Source organism: Glycine soja, chromosome 1, assembly GCF_004193775.1.
Source record: "Glycine soja cultivar W05 chromosome 1, ASM419377v2, whole genome shotgun sequence".
In the NCBI taxonomy this organism is placed as follows: domain Eukaryota; kingdom Viridiplantae; phylum Streptophyta; class Magnoliopsida; order Fabales; family Fabaceae; genus Glycine; species Glycine soja.
In genome coordinates, this window is record NC_041002.1 from 11,771,221 (window position 1) to 11,796,860 (window position 25,640).

Sequence of the window (25,640 nt, forward strand, 5' to 3'; positions counted from 1 at the left end):
TGTGTGTATGTGGTGTTTTTAGGGGAAGAAATATTCTTCTACTAATCCTCCAGTAAGGGAAGCAACTAGCATTTGGCTATGTAGCTCAAAACAAGAAAACATGAAAGAAAAAGCAATACATTTGTTTAGCATTCATATTCTTAATTAATAATAATACCCAATCTATACTTAGATACATAATATATAAAGTGTATTAATAGATAGAACAAAATAAGTGTGTAAGTGGAGCAAACCTTATATATCAAAATAATAATAATATATTAACATAGGAGGTGCATCTTCTTATCATTCATGCATTTCACACCAATAAGGTCTAGTACTTTTTACCTTTATGCTTCTCATGTATGGTTAATGTCACTATTTATTATCTATGCTTTTCCATAAAATATTTGCCTAAATAGTAGGAGTGTAGAAACAATTGGCGGAGATTTGTTAGTTTTGGAGCACAAATCATTAGTTTTGTTCTTTATCTCCATACTTCTAATATCATCTACCGTGATGTCAAAACCAACAACATTTTACTTGACATTAGTGTTTCGATTAAGGTACCAGGTTTTGGGTTTTCAAGATTGCTCCCCAATGATGTAAGCCATGTCTCCACAGCTCCACAAGGGTCTCTAGGGTATCTTGACCCTCAATATTTCCAATTGTACAGGCTCAAGGACAAGAGTGATGTGTATAGCTTTGGGGTTGTACTTATTGAGCTGATATCATCCATGGCAACAGTTGATGCAGCCAAGGAAAGAGATGAAGCTAACTTGGCAAATCTTGCCATGAAAAAGATGCAAAATGTAAAGCTTAGTGAGCTTGTAGACCAATCCTTTGGGTTTGAGTCAGACCAAGTAGTTAAAAGGATACTAACTTCAGTAGCAGGGTTGGCCTTTCGGTGTGTGCAAAGAGACAATGAATTAAGTCCTTCTATGGATGAAGTTCTGGAAGCACTCAACAATTTTCAAAATGAGAATTATGAGTCTGAGAATCTAGAGAAAGAAGATGATGATGGTGTTATCTCTTCCACTTCATCCACCGAAGTACATCCACCCCAGCCAGCTTCACAGGACTCGGGTCAAGTTGGAATTTTAATGAATAATAAGCTACCAAGTTCACTGAATTCCTTGACTGAGAAACTGGAAGGGTGGTACGTGGATCTAGAACTGGCTAAAAGAGTTAGAATCATGCATATACAAGTTTTAATTAGTTATGAAATTTTATAATAGTCAAGTTAAAATTTTAATAGCTAATACACACAACATATGTTAATTATGTCTTTCGTGCGTTCAACTTAGCTTAATTAGAAAATCCCATTATATGGCCTTCTAAGCTAGGGGCACTGTACCCTCCACTTAACCTGGTAGTTCAGCCTATAAAATTAAGGGATATTCCTTACATTTTGCAACTTTGACCAATTATACCTTGCTTGTTGCTTCCACCAAATATCTTTTTTCTACAAAATATGTTTCACTCAATATTAAAAAAAGGTCGTTCCCAACATGCTGCAACTACAACTTTTGAGCAATTGTACCTCGATGTTTCTATCAAATATGTTTCATTTAATATAGCAAGTAGTTCCTTAGCTGACTATATTTTGTACAAAACAACACAGACATATTTCTAAATTTTGATGCCCGTAATTTTTCCCCTTACATTCCCTTGTCACAACTCAATTTCAAGCCATGGTTGGTATACACAAACTATAAACAAAAACTACTTGGCCTGGTAAGCCTATCTATCATAATAATTCATTAAGAAAAATAATATCCCAAGAGAATAGAATCATGAACAAAATTTTGAAGAACTGAGTAGGGTATTTTTTATAAATGGGTAGAAAAAAGGGAAGCACGAAGTATGGTGGATTTTGCATGTAATTACATTTACATCTCATGTCTTCTTCCATCATTCTCTACTAGAATCACTACACTATCATACTTATATATATTTTCACTAAACAAAAAGGCTGAAGGAATCACTGAATACTCAATTAAAAGCCTTTAAATCATGGATTCGAGTCAACAACAGATTCAGTAAATCACTAGAAGTTACTAACAATAACAGGTATCTCTGGGAGTTACAATCTTACATTCTTTGAATTGTTACAGCTATCAAAATTTGAAGATAAAATGATAAAAAAAAACTTACAAAATCAAAAGTGGCAAATGGAACAACAAACTCCCGAACCCACTGGACAACCACTCTTGCAAATTGTGTCTTCTAAGTCGGTTCTAGAAGGCCTTCTAAGACGGTTTTGAACCGACTTAGAACATAGTGTCGTAAATTGGTACTACACTTTCTACATCGGTTTATGAACTGTCGTAGATAGTAATCTTTTCTAAGACGGTTATTCAATAACCATCTTAGAATGTTAACCTTACAAAGGCAGTCCTCACAGTCAACCGTCTTAGTGACTATTACTTTCTAAGACGGTTTTCAGGACACCCGTCTTAAAATGGAGTCCACAACATGTAAAATCTAAGACAATTATTAAATAATCATCGTAATATATTTGAGATTCTAAGTCGGCTATTTTTAATAACCGTCTTAGAATACCTTTTTTGAACTTAATCTTCTACGACGATTATTCTTATGACGGTCTTAGTTTCTCGATTATTCTAAGACAGTTATTAAATAACCGTCTTAGATAGTTTTTCTTTTGCTTTTTTTCGATTTTTGATTTTGGCTTTTTTTGTTATTAAATAATCACCCTGGGAATATTGTCACGTGTTAAATTTACTATCTTAAAAATTTGCAACAATTTATAAACCATCAGGCATAAGTTACTTTTTGAAATAAAAATTAAGGCTTTTTCCAGCCAATTTTCACTTTATAAACCATCAATCATCCAACAGAAACAATATTGTCAACCTATTATAACATACACTCAATCAAAATCTTTATTGCATAAATAACCGAATAATAAGTAAATTGTCTGACATATCGAGCAACTATTGGGAGAGGGGAACAACTACTATTAACTCCAATGACAGCCAAAATTGCAAAAACTAGAGCACATAACATTATATTTAAGGAATGTTTGGACTAATTGGTGCACCATAACCACCGGAACCACGACCAAAATCAAGCCCTCCACCAGGACCACCCTGCAAACAGAGTTAAAACATATACATATAAGGAAAACTTGACATGTCAAAGTAGGCCATCACAAGAACTTCTACAAATTCTTTATCAAAATCAGGACAATGCTACTTCACAGATAAAAAAGAATATGGGTTTTCCTAACTAGAGATTAGAGAAATATCAAAATAATAAAAATTGATAAAAATAACAACACATTTTCTCTCAACTTGAAGTCATCATGCCCAACTCTAGCCAAAACTTTTAGTATGATTTGATTTTTGCACTGGTAAAAGCAAATAATATACCTAGTTTAAGTATGAGGATCGAAAATGATAAGAGGGCCAAAATGTTGTCCAGAGAGCAAAGGAAGAAGCTTCTACATAAAGACTATAGTCTAAAACTCTGAAGGATAACAAGGACACTAACCAATTTGCCACAAATTTAATTAAAAAGCCATAATGGTGAGTAAGAGTTTCCAATTACTGCAGTGAATTTAGAGACAAGTTTTGGTTCATTGTTGAATGCATAGGGCATGACTATAGTCTAAAACTCTAAGAAAACCATAAGAACTGAACAACAAACTGAACAAGAAAACCATAAGAACTGAACAAACTTATAAAATATAACATGATTTATAAATAATCTTATACCTTAACTATGTGATAAAAGTTCAATCCTTCACCTGTAGGCATTGGAAAACATTTTTTATTATTAATTATTAAATTCAATTAAACCACATCTCAAGGCAACGGGTATAATGGTTCCAGAAAATGGCATCCCCTGACCCTACCCCCAAAATAAAATATGAAATTGTTTGGTATAGATAGCATATTCTCTTTGTTCCCCAAAGAAGATTCTCAAGACGTTAGAGGCTTGTGATGATGGAGTAGGTATTATTTTTTTATTAGTGTGATGATGGAGGTATTTTAAAGGCTTAGTTGTATTTTTTATTTTAATTTTTTTATAAATTTTATTTTCAACAAATTAATTTACTACATTTTATTTTTAATTTATAAAAAAATTATGAATTTTACCTTCGATCATTTATTTATTAACAATTACAAAAGTTTGAGGTAAATTTTGTTTAAAAGAATAGGAATAAAATTCGTTAAAAATTAAAAAAAAATGTTGTAAAATTTACCCAAAAAATTAAGAATAAAAAGGACAATTATGTTATTACTAAAATAATCAGAATAAAATTTATAAATTTGTTAAAAATTTTACGTCAAATTCATCTTTTTGAGGTAAATTTCTCAAAAAATAAAAAGTTAGAGATAAAAAAATAATTAAACATTTAAACCTATTTTAAATTGTGTTTTTGGGTTCTGTTTGAAAATTTCGCTTTCTTTTGTGAAGGAAGTTTCATTCTTTCTACAATATTGATACAAAAATTATATTAACAAATTATCCAACAGAAGTCAGATTTTTTTTTTCAAGAATAAAAAATGCATATAAAGTGGTTAATGTAATTTCGATTTGAATCGAGCAATGCATAAATAATATTAAAATGTAAACATTATGTTTTACTCTTCAGGAAGTGCCAACAACATATTTTTCAAAACACAAATTTTATTATTAGTTAAAAATTATTAGATATTATATTATTAAAAGAGAAACTAGTTAAAGACAAACTAGAACCCACAAGAGTTCATAATTTTCCATAAATTATAACCAATAATAAAAAATATGTTCAAAAAAATATGTTCAAATATCTAAAACAATAATGTAAACTTTTTTAATTATCGGCAATAAAAGAAAGAGAGGGCCCATAAAATTAAATGAAAGGAGGCATGAATGCTATGTATAGTATAGTAATCATTCGGTGATGTGGACCAAAAAACACACGTTTTAGAAGAATGGGTTAGTATTTCTTTTAGTATGTAATCAATCATTCTATCGGGTATTTAGCCCATATTCAATTTTAAAAAATCGTCTCTTCGTCATTGTTATAAACTATTGAGTTATATATAAAATGTAAGAATTTGAACGGGGCAATAAAAAATGTAATTCATTTTTATATAGGACTTTTTTAATAAAAAGTAGCTTGACGGTAATAAATATGAAGGATTTGACATGTGACACTAATTTTGACAGATTTATGATATAAAATATGGGAAATAATTAAAAATGATAATGATCTCTAACAAACAACTATTATATATGTCAAATTGAAATTATCAAGAACATAAATGTAAATATAAAGAATAAATAATTAGATTCTTTATTGTTCTAAGTCTTTATACAAGGTGTTAGGAAGAAAAATTACGCATATGATTCATCGGAAATCTTATAGATAAAATATAGTACATAAGTTAATATAATATGTTTATTAGAAAATATCTGACAATTTATACAACTAAAATTAAGAGTGTAATTTTACTTTCCAAATTTTATGAAAGGAATTTTCTCTCAGAAAACATAGAACAAATATTTATAAATACAAAAATAAACATTCAATTTCAAACATTGAATTATTTATAAATATAAAAATAGTCATTTCCACTGCCTTTCTTATTTCCTATTACAATAGAAAAACAAGGAAAATTAAATAATACTGTATTCATTAAATAAAAATGAGTCTTTTGCGTGGATCTCCACGGTATCCATCACGGTCACTGCCGAATCTCCTCTCTCCGTCAAAGCGAGATGGGCCTACTCTCTGGATTTGAATCTCCTCTCACGGTCAGTGCAGATTCGGCACATCAATCTCTGGGTGCTTTGCCACATTGAAGTCCTTCTTCGCAAAGCAAACTCCCTCTAAATCAAACAAACACACCTTACAATTTTAACAAAACCGTAAAGCACAACAGGAGACAACAACGTTAACTAACGAACCTTGGAAGATGTATTTGCAGATCTCTTTACGGTTCTTCTCGAGAATGATCTGCACAAAACAAATCAAATTAGGGCAAGCATAAGTTGATTCCACCATGGTTGCTACGGTGGGTGAAGCGGCAACGAAAACAAGCTCAGTTGCTGCTACCACACCGCGTGATATAAAACCCTAATTCTACTTTTTTCCCATTTTATAATGAACCTCCCAATGAGTTACGGCTTACGTTTTGGGCCTATACATGGCCCGAGTTTGACAAAATCCCTAAAATGTCATTTTGACAAAAATATAACAAAATCATATATGGGGTGATTAATTTTAAATGCAAGTTATATTTTTTAAAAAGAAATAAAATACTAATTAAGAGGTGTGTGGATAATAATTAATTTAATTAAGAAAAAAAATAATTTAATTAAGAAATTAAAAAGAAATAGTAATATTTTTTTATAACTAAATTATCTTAATTAAGACATATATATGTGTGGATAATAATTAATTTCATTATTTCAAATCAGAATATATAATTATTCAAATTACCTCAATTATTATATTTATATAATTCTATGAATTAAAAATATAACAAGTTTCTCTAAAATTTTCTTGCTCAAGTGCATAAAATGTCCCTATAATTTTATTATAACAAGAAATTTAAAATAATCTTAATTACCTTAATTAAAACATATACCAATAATGACTTTAATTATTTCCAATTAGAAAATATACTAATTCTAATTACCTTAATTACTATATTTATATAAAAAATTTAAAACCATCTTAATAACGTTAACTAAAACATATACCTGAGTTACTAATAATTGATTAAATTATTTCAAATTATAAGATGATTCTGATTACCTTATTTACTATATTAATATAATTCTATGAATTAACAAATAAAGAATAAAATCTCTAAAAATGAACAATTTAATTGCATAAGTTTTCCCTCTCAAACTTATTTACTTTTATTATTATTATAAAGATAAAGATAAAAAATATTCCTAATCATACCATAAGATTACAATCGGTGCATAAAAAACTCATTATAAAATTATGATTAGCAAGTGTACATATAAATTGTTTGACTAACCAGATCAAGAAAGAAGATCCGAATCAGATCCAAGCATGAAAATATTAATAAGAACATTATTCCTGCCACAACTTGGGAATATTAAGAACAGCAACACTGCTACTATATATATATATGTGTGTGTGTAAATATTTATATTTCCGACACTATTTGTCCGTTTGTATCCTATGTCTGGTATCAGAGCCTGATGGGGAAGTAGGAATACTGTCCGTAAGGACGTATGTTAACAAATTTTATGGATCTGACACCTTGTATAGTATGAGTCATATTTTATTTTAATTTGTACAGTAGATACTTGAACAATACTTCCTGGAAGTACAGCAGTCTGATATTTTAGTTGAATGGTACTGTAGCAGTAAGACCCGTGATGGATAAAGGGCAGTAAGGCTAAGGTGTACTGTTTAACCAAAATATCAAGACATAATATACTGGTAGCTATAGGATTGCCATTCAAACCATTTAAAAAAAAAAGAGTTTTTCTTAAAAATAATTCAGATCCGAAAAATTTTGTTACATATTTACTTACGGAGATATTTCTATGGAACCAAATGAGGGCGAAGATATTAGAGGATTTTATAATCATGTCTAGACTCCTACGTTCTTTTTTGCGTATTTCCTTTCGGTCTAATTCCTCTTCATCAACTTCTTCTAGAAATTCAAACTTATTAAGTGATCAAGATAACCAAACCCAAGAGGTCGCCCCTAAACACAATCTCTTCGATGAGGAAGTCCGATTCGAAGATATCAATCAAAACATGGATGACTGGAACATCCCAGAAATCCCTCAGGATCAACTATACGTTCCTGAAACAATGAAAGATAAGCACAACTTTGATTATATAATCAAAACGATAGAAAACAATATTCCTCTAGGGCAAGACAAAGGGGAAGAATTCCATTTACTTTCAAAAAATTCAATTTATGAACATAGTCGAAAATATAAATATTTACACATCGGCTGTGTACAAGTAGCCATCAAGCCCCTAATAGACATGGGCATAGATGCAGCAGTGTTAATGTGTCTAAGAGATATTAGGCATAATAAATTTGAAGACTCCTTAATTGGAACAGTCGAAACCAGCCTAGGACAAGGTCTAGTATATTTTAATTGTTATCCAAATAAAACAGTGAGTCTGATGGACAGAAACATTCTCGACTCTATGTTCTTAAACATCCACTTTCATGACCTTGACATGAAAGAAGGATCAATCCCAGCGGCTTTGATCTATAGGATCCAATATAAGGTCATGAACACTTGTGCCTCTAGAGTCCTGTTGCAACCACAAAAGGGAGAAACAACCTTATTTATTACAGATATGACAAAAGCCAACGTCTCTTTAAAAAGAATAATAAAATGGGATGAAGTAACTCTCCCCGAAAAATGGGTCATGGAGAAGGCCACACCGTCTGATCCCCGACCCGCTCCAATTATTGAAGATATTAAACAGGATAACTCCGGAAAGGTAGAAATAACCTTCAATAGGAGAAATTCCTTCTCATCAAGGATAGAAGCCTCTAGGTCTGAATATGAGTTAGCCAGAAGGTCTTTTTCGGTTAGAACCCGTTCAATCCCAGTAGGACTAACCAGATCTGAGTTACATAACCAGTTCCCTACTGTAAACCTCCAAGGACTAGATACCACTTCTAGCATACCAAGAACGACCTACAACCAAGATCAGGAGGACGACCAAAAGTCGATCCAATCCCTAACATACTCTTCTATGGAACCTTATGATATTATCTGACAACTTTTGCATTGATAAGGAAACCCTTAGGAAAGATTTTTATTCTCCGGCGAATGAGCCTCAAAGGAGATGGTTTTTCCAGAATTACAAGGGTATAAACAGAAAACAGATCCAAGACAAGTTCTACGAATTTGTCGAAAGGGTCAAAGTTAATGTCCTTTTCTTTGATTGGTTCCATGCTTACACCATCAAAAAAGATATAGATTACCCATGGAAGCAAGACATCATAGGTGATCCATCGACAAACGTTATAACCAACTGGCAAGTAAGAGATGGTGAGATAATCCAATCGGAATTACCTCCCACGACCAAATATCAACTCCCGAATATCAAAGATAGTAACAACAAACTTGTAATGGCAACCCCATTCAAAACAAAAGATATTAATAAGGAAGTAACCTCTGAAGATATTAGAAGCCTAATGGAACAGGCAAACTACACCAATAAATATTTACAAATTTTAGGAGAAACCATTAAAACTAAGGTAGTTCCTAAGCAAAAATCGGTTGAAGAAGCCTCTCCAAGTATTCCCATTGAAAAACCACTGTTCAAACCTTTCAAAGTTAGTGAGAAAGCTAAGCGAAAAATTAGAGAACTTAGGAAAACTAAATCCTTATTTGAAGGAGTAGGTGACAATCATAGTCAATTACTAAACAAGATTGGTAGTTTACTTAAGGTCATTCCGGAAACTCCCCAAACCTCGGAAAATACTTCCAAAATGGTAACAAGAAGTACCTCCAAATTAATTAATGTTATTAATGAAGATAGTGACCAAAACTCAGATAACACAACTGAGATAGGATCAGTGTCAGAAAAGAATATAAATCCAATTAATTCCAAACATTGGAAAATACCTTCCAAATTATATTATCAACGTCCAACTGCCCCTGACCTTCTATTAGAAGAAAGAGGAGAAAACAATTTCAAGAGTTTTAGTGCAAACAACATCTATGAATGGAACATAGATGCACAAACGGAGTATAATATCATGAATACACTCCAACATATGACCATGGTGGCTACAGCTTACCAAACCTCCCACGAATGTTCAGAAGAGACCATTATAGACATCTTAGTGGTAGGATTTTCTGGACAGCTGAAATGATGGTGGGATAATTATCTCACTAATGAGGAGAAATCAAAAATTTACAGCGCAGTCAAAATGGATCTCAACGGAAAAGTCATTACTAATGACGATGATAAAGAGATTCCTGACGCTGTCAATACCTTAATTTTTACAATAGCTCAACATTTTATTGGAGACCCATCCTTATGGAAAGATAGGTCTGCAGAATTATTATCAAACCTTAAGTGTAGAACCTTAGCAGATTTTAGGTGGTACAGAGATACTTTCCTAACTAGGGTTTACACCAGAGAGGATAGTCAACAACCATTCTGGAAAGAAAATTTTCTAGCTGGTCTTCCCAGATCATTAGGAGACAAGGTTAGGGATAAAATTCGTAATCAATCTGCCAATGGAGACATTTCATATGAAAACTTAAGCTATGGTCCATTAATTTTCTATGTCCAAAAAGTAGCCTTAAAAATCTGCCAAGATGACAAAATTCAGAGGCAATTAGCCAAAGAAAAGGCTCAAACAAAGAGGGATTTAGGTTCCTTCTGTGAACAATTTGGCTTACCAGCCTACCCAAAACAAAAGAAGAAACAAACCTCTAGGAAAGAAATCCAGGATCATAAACCAGCCAATAAAAGAAGATTTTCAAAAAGAAGATACTCTCAAAAACCCTCGACTAGTAAGGAAATAGAAAATCCTAGGCAAAAAACAAAATAAAAAATAACATGCTACAATTGTGGAAAACAAGGCCACATTAGTAAGTATTGTAGATTAAATAAAAAATTAAGAAATCTTAACCTAGAACCCACAATCGAAGAACAAATAAACAATTTACTCATAGAAACTTCGGAGGAAGAAACAGAAACTGAAACTTCATCCTCCGTACTTTCTGACGAAAATCTAAACTTAATCCAACAAGATGATCAATTATCATCAACGGATGATGATGATAAGCAAATCAATACTCTAACAAGAGAACAAGATCTCTTGTTTGAAGCAATTAATTCCATCCCTGACCCCCAGGAAAAGAAGGTTTTTCTGGAAAAACTCAAAAAGACCTTAGAAGTCTAACCTAGACAAAAAGATTTTATTACAAACAACAAGTTTGATGTAAGTAACATACTCAAGAGATTGGAAAACTCTTCAACCAAACCAACGACTATCGAAGATCTCCAAACAGAAATAAATAATCTAAAAAGAGAAGTATAAGAACTTCGTCAACAACAAGAAATTCATCAGATCATTCTTTCTCAACTTGAGGAAGAAAGTGATTCTGAAAACACCAACAGTGAAGAAAATCAACCAGAAAATCTAGAAGACGATATGTTTATGGGATTAATCAACAAGATTAAAATCCAAAAATTTTACATAAACATAAAAATAATTATTAATGATTTTGTTCTAGAAACAATGGCCCTATTCGACACAGGGGCTGACTCAAACTGTATTTTAGAAGGATTAATTCCTATAAAATTCTTTGAGAAAACCTCGGAGAAACTTAGTACAACAAACGGCTCAAAATTAAAAATTAACTTTAAGTTATCAAATGCAATTATTGAAAACCAAGGTCTTAGGATTAACACAAACTTTCTTCTGGTAAAAAACCTTAAGAACGAAGTAATCCTAGGAACTCCCTTCATAAGAGCTTTATTTCCCATCCAAATATCTAATGAAGGAATAACTACAAGTTATTTAGGAAGGAAAATTATATTTAATTTTTCTACTAAACCAATCTCCAGAAATATAAATTTTATAGAAAATAAGATTAATCAAATTAACTTCTTAAAAGAATAAGTATCATTTAATAATATCCAAATACAACTAGGAAAACCCCAAATAAAGGAGAAAATCCAATCTTTATTAAGTCATATAGAATCAACTGTTTGTTCTGAATTGCCACATGCATTTTGGGGCAGAAAGAAACATATTGTTGATCTTCCTTATGAGAAAGATTTTAGGGAAAAACAAATTCCCACAAAAGCTAGACCAATCCAAATGAATGAAGAACTCCTTCAATATTGCCAAAAAGAAATTAAAGATTTACTTGATAAAGGTTTAATTCGGAAAAGTAAAAGTCCATGGTATTGTGCGGTTTTTTACGTCAACAAACAATCCGAGATTGAGCGAGGAACACCCCGCTTAGTCATAAATTACAAACCGTTAAATCAAGCATTACAATGGATCAGGTATCCTATTCCAAATAAAAAAGACCTACTTAACAGATTAAATTCTGCAAAGGTATTTTCAAAATTTGACATGAAATCCGGATTCTGGCAAATCCAAATCCAAGAATCAGATAGGTACAAAACGGCGTTTACTGTACCTTTCGGGCAATATGAGTGGAATGTAATGCCATTTGGACTGAAGAATGCCCCTTCAGAATTCCAAAAAATCATGAATGATATTTTCAATCCTTATTCAAAATTCGTCATTGTTTACATTGATGATGTTTTAATCTTCTCCCAAGATATTGATCAACATTTCAAACACCTCCAGACTTTTATCCATATCATTAAACAGAATGGTTTGGCAGTCTCCAAATCAAAGATCAATCTTTTCCAGACACGGATACGATTCCTTGGGCACAATATATACCAAGGCACAATCATCCCAATAGAAAGATCAATAGAGTTTGCCAGCAAATTCCCTAACCAAATCTTAGACAAGACCCAGTTACAACGATTTCTGGGGTGCCTAAATTATGTAGGAGAATTTGTCCCCTATCTAAACAATATTGTCAAACCATTACATGATAGGCTGAAAAAGAATCCGCCTCCTTGGTCTGACCTCCATACTCAAACAGTCAAAGAAATCAAAGTCAAAGTCCAATCCATAAAATGTCTGTATATTCCCATTCCACAGGCATTCAAAATTGTCGAAACTGATGCATCAGACATCGGTTACGGTGGTATCCTCAAACAACAAATACATGGTCAGGAACATGTCATTGCATATACTTCAAAACATTGGAATCCTGCACAATTAAAATATTCAACTGTTAAAAAGGAAGTTTTAGCAATTGTTTTGTGCATTTCCAAATTTCAATCTGATTTATTGAATCAAAATTTTTAGTAAAGGTTGACTGCAAATCAGCCAAAGACATTTTATAAAAGGATGTAAAAAACCTTGCCTCAAAACAAATTTTTGCAGGATGGCAAGAAATTTTAAGCGTCTTTGATTTTAACATAGAAAATATCAAGGGCTCTTCAAACTCTCTACCTGACTACCTCACCCGTGAATTTTTACAGAAAATTCCCGATGCCTCCTAAGGTGTCTAGCTCCTCTGGCAGAGGAGGAAAATCCGATACTAAAGGAAAAGATGTTATATTGGCTCTACCAGAGCCAATAACCAAGAAGGCAACTACATCATCATCTTCTGGGTCACCTACTCAGATTGGGTCATCAACCCAGAAAGGAAAGCTTGAAGGGTCATTGACCCATATAACTACCGTTAAACCTGAGTCATCAACTCAGGAATCCCCAAAACCAACAACAACAAAACAGACCGTGGCTGACTATGCCTGGTTAATACAAACTCTCTTGGCCTTAGAAGACATTGGCCTCACCAGAGTACCAAAATTGGCCAAAAAGACCTGGGCAGAAATGGCCTCAGAATCAGACGATGATTCTGAAACAGACCTGCAAAAACAAATCCAAAGATCCAAATAGACCAAAACTGTCTGTAACCAAAAACCAAGCCAACCGTTGACTCAACAAGAATCAACACCACAACCCAGCAATAGCTATATTTCAAAAAAAAAATTCTTCAATGTTTTACAAATGGAACCAGAATACTGGGACAAGAATCCTTTCAAGGCAACCGCCAAAGTATTCCCCCCGGGATTCCATTATAGGCCAACAGCCACAAATAAAACCAGAAAATTCTAAGAATTCATTCTAATAGATACAAACTCAGTATCTATTAAACACTTTAAAGACCCCAAAGATCCAAATCTAAATACCCATTCCACAATCCAAATCCTCAAAGTTATGCAGCCACGACATTATGGCTCAAACTTAAACCAACCCAAAAAAATTTCTGCAGCTTTTGATCTTGCAGGATATAATTATTGGGACTACATTGACGCCTGGACCAATGTGTTCTGGCATCAAAATAGTAAATTTAAGAATTCATGGCTAATTTACTTCAAGAATAACACTGTGTATAATTTTCCAAATTGGTTCCTCCAATGGTGGAACTACTTCGGACCAATTCCGCAGATATTTCCAGAAGAAGTCCAACAGGGATTCCAACAATTCAGCAAGCTCTTCAATAGCAAGGAATCAAGAATTCTGGCAGATTTAAAGTACTTTTCCAGTTTTGCCTTGTCATGGATCTTTTCATGGCAATACAGATATGGAAAAACCGAAAACAGCAAACAGTATCCACCATTGCAGAGACATGCCTTTGTAAAGTGGTGGTCACAATTCGATACCTCAAAGGCTGCTCCAGAACAAGTCAAGAACTGGTTTCAGAGCAACCCTGAGTTTCTCAAGCCTACTGATCCAGAGACATCTTTGTTTCTGAATCAAAAGTCACAACTTGCAGCATTCTTAGCAAGCTCAAAATCTAAAGAGAGTCTTGCTCAGAATCTTAAGGAAGTTCTCCAACTACTTCAACAGGAAGAAGAAGAAGAATCCCCCAAGAAGGAAGCCGAATCATCCGAGAATAATGATGACCAAGAAGATGATCCATTCTACCAGAATGAGGATGACTCTTTTGGTATATCGTTAGACGATGATTAGTTAGTTGTAATAATCATGAATTATTAACTAATTTTTCGGTTCCCGCTAATAATGTAATTTGTAAAAGCTTTTGTAACAGTTCTGATAAACATTACCGACACTATTGAAACAGTAAAATATTGGGTCTATTTAAAAGAGTCCTTGTTCCCTTTGTGAGACACCCTTTCAGATAGTCTCAAAACCAGGTTTTAGAGATAGAAGCTCTGCCTAGGGAAAACCTCTTTGTAAGCTTTTATTTCGATTTCAATAAATTCAAAGTTCCATTTTGCACATCTCCCTTCTCCCTTCACTGATCCTGTGCAGCTCTGTCGCCGCTTCGATTTCTTTGTTTTCAAAAACCTGGGTTTGTAAGCCGGATTCCGGTGTGCCCTTGATAATTGTTTTACATATATTTTTATTTGTCATATTGCATTACTCTTACTTCCTATCTGTCCGTCTATATCCTTTCCGCTGATATATATATATGTAACAACAGGTGAAGATATCAAACAACAGGTGGCATACCAGTCGAGCTTGTTGAGGCAACTAAGGTCAGCATCTAAAGATTCTAAACTTGATTTGGTTTCATAACTAGTATAAGGTGCATTGATTATAAAAGAGATTCAAAAAATCATTTGCAGAAATCAAGTTGTAATCACAAGTATACATATTAGGAATAAGGCAAATAACATTTCAAATTATAATTAACATGATCCTATCAGGAATAAGTTGACTTTTATGTTCACAGCATTTCCCTCCCTACGAACTCACCAATCCAGCAAAAAAACGAACTCACGAAGCCGATTTTAACATTCTAAAGGGAGAAAGGTTTGAGCAAGATGAAGGTTTAAGCACCCACGTACTTAAATCGTGGAAGTGACAAACACGAACTCATGGAGTAATGTAGTTGCAGGTTTGCCATTTGCGGCAGTCACATGAACTCGTGGAGCAATTTGCGGCACTTAATGGCAAGTTGAGTGGCACGGTGAGGAGGAGATGACGAGCCGGGGGGTACTGAGCGATGAAGAACAAAGGGAGAAAAGGTTTTGGGGTTTTACCTGCAATGGCAGTGACGACGGTGGCGATGACGGCCTAAGGGTGGCTTTACGAGACTCAGCGAGGGGGGTTTGTGAGGGAGGGTTTGCGAGAGACTGAGCGCAAAATGAAAGGCTTTTTAGTTTGTAAGTTTAATTAAAACTACAACATCGGTTTTTAAAAAAAACGATGTTAACATATCCTCATTAACATCGGTTTTTTAAAAAATCGATATTAACATAGACCTGTTAACATCGATTTTCATAAAACCGATGTTAGCTACATCATGTTAACATCGGTTCTTTAAAAACCGATGTTAATGAGGCTATGTTAACATCAGTTCTCTAAAAACCAATGTTAACATCGGTTTTTAATAAACTGGTCTTAATTACAAGTATGCCACCGCGTTTGTGTTAACATCGATTTTGTCAAAAACCAATTTTAACCTAGTGATGTTAAATGTATAATTTTTAGTAGTGACCATCATTATCATTAGTCCATCAATCATCAGACATTAAACTATCTCCATGAGACATCAAGTAACACATCATTCTCAAGTCACAATTATTAACGCACATGTCTAACTATCATGTTATGTCATGCTGACTCTTTACCCCTGAAAGATTTCACCTTGAGTGATTAATCCAAGTACATCCCTTAACATAGTTACACTTTGACCATTCAAAAAGGCTCGAATTAACCCTATGGAGGAAGTGTGATTTTATCAAAAATGAATGAGAATTGATAATGGCTTACCTCTAGTAAGGCTTGCAATGACCTTAACCTAGTTAGGGATTCTTCCACCCATCCATTCTATAGGCCCTTTCATCGTTAGCCACCACCACCAACCCCCAATACTACAACACTATGTTGAGGGCCTTCATAGCACCCCCAACTTATGTGCCTACTCACATGCAATGTCATTCATCAATGCATACATGTTATGATCATTCAAATCAATATCATACATCATCACAAATTCATTCACCAATCTCAACACCATAAGAGGTTATAATATCATAGATTCACCATTCATATGTTCATCAAACTTATGAATCCACCTATAGTTCAATAAGCATAGCAAGACATTCCAACACCTTGAATTCTTACAAACAACTCACCAAAAACTCATATGAATGTATATCTAGTTATCTAAACATAAAGTTAACTCTAATCATAAAACACGATCATCTCAACTACATCTCATATCATCATCAATTCATTAAGATCTTAAAACGAATAATTTACGCAAGGAAAATGAACTTTAATCACATCCACATAAAAACTGATTTTTAAATTGGACGGTTCTCATCAGACGCAGTCACTGGACACAACTAGTTGGAAGCAACTAGCTGGACACAAGTCACTAGATGTAACTCGTTGGACACAAGTCATTGGACGCAACTAGTTAGAGATATGTCACAAGACCCAATTCACAGGACGTAAGTCACTCAATGTAACTCGTTGGATGCAAGTCACTGGACCCAACTAGTTAGATGCAAGTCACTAAACACACAACACTTGGCGCTTAACATTGGATGCTCAGCATTGGACGAAAATTCTACATAATTTTGAAATTATGTAGAATTGTTTTTCATGGCTTCCAAATCATCTCAAACAAACCTAAACCATTTTCTATCAATTCCAATACATAAACAATATCAAAACCCTTTACAAATCGGAAATTTTCATCAATATTCATCAAATAATCAAAATCCCCAATTTCAAAATTCAAAACCTTAAAGGCCCAAACTTCCATTTTTAACAAACATGATACATTCTCGAGCAACATTTTAAACCAATCCAAAACGACCTAAGCATAGAAAAAAGGTAAATCTTCCCTTACCTCTGTAGAAGCAAAAATAGAGATTAGTGAAGAAAGAGGAGAAAATGATGAACTTCAGGTCCAAGATGAGATCTTTTCCACCATTCCACATCAAATACAACACAAGGAGGTGACCCATGACCTGAAAACGCATAGAAACCTCATGTAAGAACCCAAAACAAGATTTCTCATTAGCTCCCATGAGGAAAATGGAAGTAAAGGAGGAAGAAGAAAGGTTCTTACCACACTAACACCAACAAGGAGAGGACAAAGGAGCTTCCTTTTGCATAAGGTGGGCCAAAACTCAAGCTCCCAAGAGAATGGTTCTCTTGGACAAGGAGAAAAGAGTAAAAAATGATATTTTTTTATTTAGGTTCAGATTTCTAAAGGGTTTGTGAGGATTTTATGACTCTTTAACTTCCTTATTTTCAGACCCCACACTTCACTAAGCTCAACACTCATTTCCCATCACTCAAAGCCTACTCATCTAGGCCCAATTTAATTTAAATCGTGTTGGGATAGGAGAGGGGCAAGTCTAAATATCGTTATTAAGGATGAGCATGGGTCAAGTCAAGTTAATTATATCCAGGAAATTTTTTTATCATGAATTGTTTTTATTTGATCTGATCAATTTTTATTGGTATGTTTAAATTGAATTTTGCCTAGTTTAAGTTTGAAATCTGACCCAAAATAATCTAGTTATAATCAAATTAGATTGGATTGAATCATCAGAATTATCATTAATATAATAAAAAAAATGAAAAATGAACATATTAGAAATGTGATTATGATATTATGCAATTTTATACATTTAATTCAAAAAATATTTTTTAACTAATAGTTGAATGCAGTAAAAATATCTAGTAGGGTCGACCTAGTGATGACGAGTTGAGATAGAATGCATGAGGTCATAGGTTCAAACATCAAATATTTTGTATCTTTCAGTCATTTGTATTGCTATTTTTTAAAATTTCATTTAAGTCCCTGAAATTAATCTTTTTTTTTATATTATGGTCCAACAACAACAATATTATAATAATAATAATAATAATATAAGTTAGGAACCAAAATGAGCAAAAGAGGTTAATTTCATAGATTTCAATGAAATCCTTAAAAATTCCAAGGATTTTTTTAATGTTTTTATTTATTTTTAGTAAAATTTCTTTTCAATTTTAGAAATAAAATAACAATGAGATACGAATTCAAAGACTAAAGTAATCATTTACTCAACAAATTATTACCAACTTTCAATAACCGTAGTAATCATTGATTAACAGCTTTAAAATGAAAAATACAATAAAATTCTGTTAGACTAAAAGACCAAAACTCTTAAAATATATATATATATATATATATATATATATATATATATATATATATATATATATATATATATATATATATATATATATATATATATATATATATATATATATATAAAATTAAACATAATAATTAATTAGGTGAATTAGATCAAATTTTCAAACGTAAAATTTGAAATATAATCCAAACTCATTAGATTTATAATTTTTTTAATGTAATTCAAACCAATGATACGAATCGATATGAATTTTTCAGTTTAGATATATATGTTGGAAATCATCCAATTATCAAATTGATGGGGAACCCTGGCCACTAAGGCACTAATTTTTAGGACACCCTAACCTAACCTACACTTCACCTCACGAGGGAACAATTGTAAGTATACTTTTATTGTCACATTCACATACGGAAAAATGGTATAAAAATGTTTGTATATGGCACGTATGGACGTGCGTGTGTAAAGGAAGAGAGAAACTTGAAGAAAAATGAAGTGGGTACTCTTTAGGGTTTGAGTTGACGGGCTGTGCAATTGGATGTTGGGGTGGTGCTGGGGCACTAGCTAGGCACACAGCCAGCACCCACGCTTGCTTTGCTTTGCTCGTGAACAATTGGACCCACTCAGAAAACAAACATTATTTCATGTTACACTGATATTATTATCCTTTGAAATGAGGCTTCTTGTTTTGGTTGGTGCATGCAATTGGGCATTGCAAGTGATAAATGGTTGGCACAGAAATGTGCAGCCGTTAAATCGAGTCCTCCTCCGTACCATGCACTCTCCGTTTCTTTTGTGGTGTTCACTTTTTTATACATATCCATATATAGACCATTAGAGAGAGAAGAATAGAGCATCTATACAAAAAAGGTTCATTTCTTTCTTGGATTTAATTTAACGTTAGAAAAGTATTTTTCTTTTTTATGCATTCAATTGGTTACCAAGAGAGTCTGATTGAGTGGGACGCAACGTGAGCCATTGTAAATTTCATAGTTTCTTTTTTTAGCGGCAAAAAGAAGTATATTAATATAAACTTACCAGTGGTACCATAACAGTTGATTTACATGATATGCATTTGCTTATTTTGATGTTAAAATGCTTGCATTTATTTGTAAGATAAATTTGAGATTTGTCACTTAGACATGCTCTCATGTGAATAAGTGTTTTTTTTTTTTATATTAGTGATAATAAAGTTTTAACTTAAAATTTCATATAGAATATTTAAATCCTCTGCCTCTAAATTGACCCTAAAGGTTATGTGAATATGAGATTTTACCTTCTCAACAGTTTTGCTAGATGATGAGAATTAAAAGGTTAATTAATTTGCAAGTGGTTTGCTCTAATTCATGATAGACATAAGCGTAATTTCTTCATTTTAGTTCAGGCTTGGGATTTTTGTATCACCTGAAGAATTAGTAAAAATAAATAATAATGATCGCAAAAAACGTTCCGAATTTTGTGATAGTTAAATAATTATTTATTCGTTTCAAAAGGTAATAAATAATAGGCTATTGTAATTAGGAATATTAAAATCTGAACATTGAAATGACAAAATTAGGGCGTACTTCCTAGGTATGGGTCAATATGAAAATGTAGGAATCTAATGGTGCAAGATTTAAAAGATGGCCAAGGACGAATACTTTTTTTCACCTTTATTTATTCTAAGTAGCTTTGCTGCTTGCCCGGGAAATATTGATCCTTTTAGCTAGGTATTTGATTGATAGGTGCATGCATGTTATATCATTGACAAGCAAATGCCTCTAGTCTTGACAAGTTTCAAATTTAGCCAGGATTGTAAGTTCACCATTTTCAAAATGCTCGTTTGCTGTTATGAGAATCATACTAGCTAGTGTTGCGCGGTTTAAAAAAAAATCAGAAAGAAAGAGAAAGACTGGCCGAGAGAGACAGTAAAAATTAAACACGAAAAAAAAACATATAAGTTGTGTCCGGCCAACAGCCGACAGTTGGCTAGACGGATATATATATATATATATATATATATATATATATATATATATATATATATCTATGAAAAATGTTATTCTCATAAGGGATTATGTTTCACTTGAACAAATGTAAGATTTTTAGTCTTTCGTGTTTTTTTTCATTTTTATAAAATTATTTCTAAAAATTTTAAAGCTTTTATTTTTAATCTTGACCGTCAAATTCTATTAAAAAATATTAAATTGATGACATCATTATGTGTCATATCAATACAAGTGTGACATTGATTATAATGCTATCATGATTATAGTTGAGTGACTAAAAATGGAAAAAAAATGTATATATATATATATATATATATATATATATATATATATATATATATATATATATATATATATATACTAAAAGAAAAAAAATATTAGGAGGATTAAAAAAATTAACTCTTAAATATAATGTGTTTAATTGAAAATTAGTGATCATGCTTTTTCTAAACTTTTATTTACTTTTTTTTTCCTTGCCAACACTATAAAGTCACTCAAACATTGCATAAACATCCCAAACTCTTTCACTCACCATATATACATTATTCCTTCCCTCTCAAAAACACACATACATAAAAAAAAACAAAACACACTCTAGGCACTTTGTAGGGAGGGAAGCACGACGAGTGGAAGCTACCATGGGTTAAATGGGATGTCATTCGCCAGCCAAGGAAGTTAGGATGTTTAGAGAGAAGGATGTGGTTACACTTTTAATAATCACTTATCAGCAAATTGCATTGAGGAGTCTTATTTAGAAGGAAGTTTTGTGGGTAAGGGACCTTGAAGCTAAGTATGGCCAATTGAGAGAGAGGTTGTCAAAGGCTCAGTGTGATCAGGGGGCCTCTTGGTGGAAGGATCTTGTTTAGTTCACAAAGGGAGGGGCGACCACTAGTTGGTTTGAATCCAGTATTAGTTGCTTTATTGGTGTGGGGATATCAGTTAAATTCTGAAGTGGGGTGTGGTTGGGAATGCACTATTGATGGATAGGTTTCCAAGGCTCTTCTTTGCTTCTTGAAAGTCAGCGAGGTGGGGTTAAGGAGTCATGGGAGTGGAGCTTAGTATGGATGATGTAAGCTCCATTTGAGCTTGTAGGCCTAGGATCTTCTTCATCAATGGATTCTCTTGCTTCTTGAAAGATGAATGCCAGCGGAATGGAGAAGGAAGAGAGAGAGGAGACGCCACTTCAAGGAGAAGATGATTCTAGAAGAAGCTCACCACCATAGGAGGCCATGGATAAGAGCTTGGAGGAAGAAGGAGATGAATGAAGGGAGACGAAGAGAGGAGCACGGAATTTTGTGCTCTAAAAGAGCTTTGAAATCTGAAGTTTAATATTCAAATGATCAAAGTTAAAAAAATGCGCACATATGACCTCTATTTATAGCCTAAGTGTCACACAAAATTAGAGGGAAATTTGAATTTCAATTCAAATTTTACTTGAATTTGAAATTGAATTTGTGGAGCCAAACTTTGGAGCCAAAATTTCAGTAATTATGATTAGTGAATTTTAGTTATGGTTCAGCCCACTAATCCAAGATCAATTCCAATTGTAACACCCTGATATATATATATATCTATATATTATTAGTAATTATGTTTGATGTTTGATTATTTGTTGCGTTATTTTCATCTGTAATTATTTTTAAGGAAATTAATTTAGTTAATAGAGGGGTGTGGATAGATAAGGATCTAGCTTCTCAAAGAAGTCTCTTGAGAAAGCTTCTCAAAGAAGCCACGAGGAAGCCTCTTAATGAAGCTTCTAGAGAAAGCTACATGAAGCTGCTTCGGTAAAAACGCTTCCCAGCCTTCATTAACCGTTGGATCTTCTCGAAATTTGGTCTGCAACTTCACAAAACACCTTTCCATGATCTGACCGTTGGGATCTTTGAGAAGATATCTGGAGTGTGCTAGAAGCCTCTTAATGAAGCTTCTAGAGGAAGCCTTTTAATGAAGCTTCTAGAGAAAACTACATGAAGCTGCCTCGGTAGAAATGCTGCCCAGCCTTCGTTAACCGTTGGATCTTCTCGAAATTTAGTTTGCAACTTCACAAGACACTTTACCATGATTTAACCGTTGGGATCTTTGAGAAAATATCTGGAGTGTGCTAGAAGCTTCCGTTCCCGAGAGCATCTCTTATTTAAGCATTTCAGCCTTTACTTTCTTGTAGCTTAGGAAAAATGCCATTTGTTCTTCTTTCTTTCTTCCAAATCCATTTCTAAAGTTCCAAGTACTTTCTCCATCACCCACATCCACCATTAGCCACCACAAACCATCATTGTTCTCCATTGAAAACCCACACCGAGAGGAACCCTTCAACCGAAGCAGAATTTCCAACTTGGCTTGCGGTTTCGGTAGAGAACGAAAACCCTAATCTGATCTTTCGTTTTCTTTCGAGGTAACCATGGTTCTATGCTTGTTTCTTGTTAGTTTCATCTTGTCTTTGCATCTTTTCTAACTTTGCAACCGCCATTGCATGTCTTATGCTTCCTTTGAAAAACCTTAGAGAAAGAGACTTTGTAAACGTTATCCTTTCATGAAATGCATGTTATTTTCGTAACCTACACTGAACCCCAGTCACATTGGCGTGGTCGGAATTTCCAAATTACGTTCCTTTGTAAAACCTGAAATACTCTCAGCTCTTTCATGTAGTGATGTGGGTGTTTGACCCAGAGCACTGTTACTAGCTTTGTTTTCTTAAATCCATACTAAGTCTCCTTCGTTTTGGCATGGTAGAAGCTTGTGTGGAATCGACAAGCAAGGACAAAAAGGAATCTTCAAGTAACGTGACGAGGAATCCGTGGGGTAGCTCACTATAGGTAAGGGGAGTTTATTATAAAATTTACCGATTTAACACCATAGTTAGGGTCAGGGAACCTAGCTATGAGGATATCTGCCTATCCCTGTTGCATGCTGATTTTTCTTCAAAGAAAATTACGTTTTAACTAATGGGATGCGATATATATATATATATGTATTGTGATGAATGATATTGTTTTGATTGTTTGAAATGTGTTGTTTGAAGACCGTGCGTGTGGAAATGATATTGTTGTGTTTGTTTGAATTGTTGTTGATGTTGCTATTGAGGATTTTAATTGATATGTGATGATAATGATAATTATGATGATATTGATTTGAGATGATGTTGTTAATAAAGACCATGTAAACATGAATTGTTATTATTGATGAATATGTGAATATGAAATGAGGTTGTCGTTGTTGTTGATAACGTCATTGAGATGAGATGATATTTATGTTGTGAATGACATGGAAATATGATTTGTTGATTGATGTTGGAAATGCATTGGCATGTGCATGTTGTGTATGTTCGTGGGGGGCACTGTGCACTGACCTTTCAGGGTCTTTGGCACTAGCTTTTGGCCACGTTCATACATTGGATGTTGTGTATGATCGTGGGGGGCACTGTGCACTGACCTTTCAGGGTCTTTGGCACTAGCTTTTGGCCACGTTCATACGTTGGATGTTGTGTATGATCGTGGGGGCACTGTGCACTGACCTTCCAGGGTCTTTGGCACTAGCTTTTGGCCACGATCATACGTCGTATGAAGTGTATGTCATGGGGGGGTAGAGTGCACTGACCTTGTCGGATGGCCCAGACGTGGGTAACTAGCGTGGTTAGAGAATCTAAGCATTCCCGAGGGGATGCTTAGGTGCTTTAATTGGTCCATGGTCTTTGGCATTTACCTTTGGCCGTGATCATAGCTCATACGACACAGGAAATAGAGTAATTGTGGCCAAGTGTACTTTGTACTAGGGGGCTGTCACCTGGTAGGGAACACCTTTGGGCTCCCAGGCTGATCACCTATGGGAGGGGGGCTGTTACGTGCACAACCGGGTGGTCTCGACAAACTCAGCACAGTTCCCTAAGTGAGAGTGTCGTGTGGACACGCTTAGGCTATTTCCTGATATTTGGTTGTTGTTGGTACGTACCACATTGCATCTGAGTGTTGAGTTAGGTGCATGCATCATTCTGTGCAGTCTTGATTGGGTCCATGGATGGATGATGAGTAATCGTTGGATGTGAATGATGAATATTTGTTGGATATGAGTGTTGAATAATGATTGTTGTGTATGCTTATCATGTTTGCCTATGTTCCTTGCTAATTGTGGTTATTTGGAATTGGTATTGGTTCTTTTATAATAAACTCACCCTTGCAATTTTGTATCGTGTGGTTGATACCTGTGATGATCACGAACCTTGTTCATGGGAGCAGAATGGCAGTGGCAGGGTGTAGGGAGTAAGATTCTGGTGAGGAGCCGCCGAGCCGACGTGATGACGTTGGCGTTATTTTGGGAGAGAGTTGTGTTTTGTAATCAACTCCTCCGTAGTTGGTTTTTAAGTTTTATTTTGTTGAGTTAAAGATGTAAAACTGAAATTTTAATTATATATATATATATATATGAACATATTTATTTTTCGTTATGTGTATGACATGTACCGAATTATTGTTTCTATGTAATTATGCATAATCACTTAAGTAATGGCGTGTTGTTGGATGAATTTATGTTGTGACAAAATCACTTCAATTTTCATAATAAAAAAATTAAGGGAGTTCTTTTTATAAAAATTGAAATTATCAAATATTAGAGTGTGGATACCGTAGCGACGAGGCGGGTCGTTACACCAATATTTTCCACTAAGTGTGCTTAGGTGTCATGAGGCATGTAAAGCATGAAGGACATGCACAAAGTGTGACTATATGATGTGACAATGGGGTGTAGTAAGCAAATGCTCACCTCCCCCTCTAAAAGTTAATTGGATTGGGCTTCTACCAATTCATTTAAATTTATTTCCAACCACACACATCAAATATTCACTTAGTGCATGTGAAATTACAAAACTACCCCTAATACAAAAACTAGTATAGGTGCCCTAAAATACAAGGGCTGAAAAATCATATATTTCTAGGGTACCCTACCTA

At 33.8% G+C, this 25,640-nt stretch overlaps 1 protein-coding gene and 2 long non-coding RNA genes across 3 annotated transcripts; 1 reads left to right on the forward strand and 2 right to left on the reverse strand.

Annotated features, from left to right (window-relative positions):
• The first annotated feature begins 498 nt into the window (after nt 1-498).
• Nucleotides 499-1,214, forward strand: LOC114407336 (LEAF RUST 10 DISEASE-RESISTANCE LOCUS RECEPTOR-LIKE PROTEIN KINASE-like 1.1). Its single transcript, XM_028370437.1, has 2 exons — nt 499-584; nt 656-1,214. The coding sequence occupies exons 1-2, from the start codon at nt 499-501 to the stop codon at nt 1,212-1,214; spliced, it is 645 nt and encodes a 214-aa protein (XP_028226238.1).
• A 1,651-nt stretch (nt 1,215-2,865) lies between these two features.
• LOC114403543 lies at nt 2,866-3,679 on the reverse strand. Its single transcript, XR_003664666.1, has 2 exons — nt 3,378-3,679; nt 2,866-3,095 (listed from the first exon to the last, which is right to left on the reverse strand). It is a non-coding gene; the product is annotated as an uncharacterized LOC114403543 (long non-coding RNA).
• Nucleotides 3,680-5,520: 1,841 nt separating this feature from the next.
• LOC114403588 lies at nt 5,521-6,079 on the reverse strand. Its single transcript, XR_003664680.1, has 2 exons — nt 5,908-6,079; nt 5,521-5,829 (listed from the first exon to the last, which is right to left on the reverse strand). It is a non-coding gene; the product is annotated as an uncharacterized LOC114403588 (long non-coding RNA).
• Nucleotides 6,080-25,640: the final 19,561 nt, after the last annotated feature.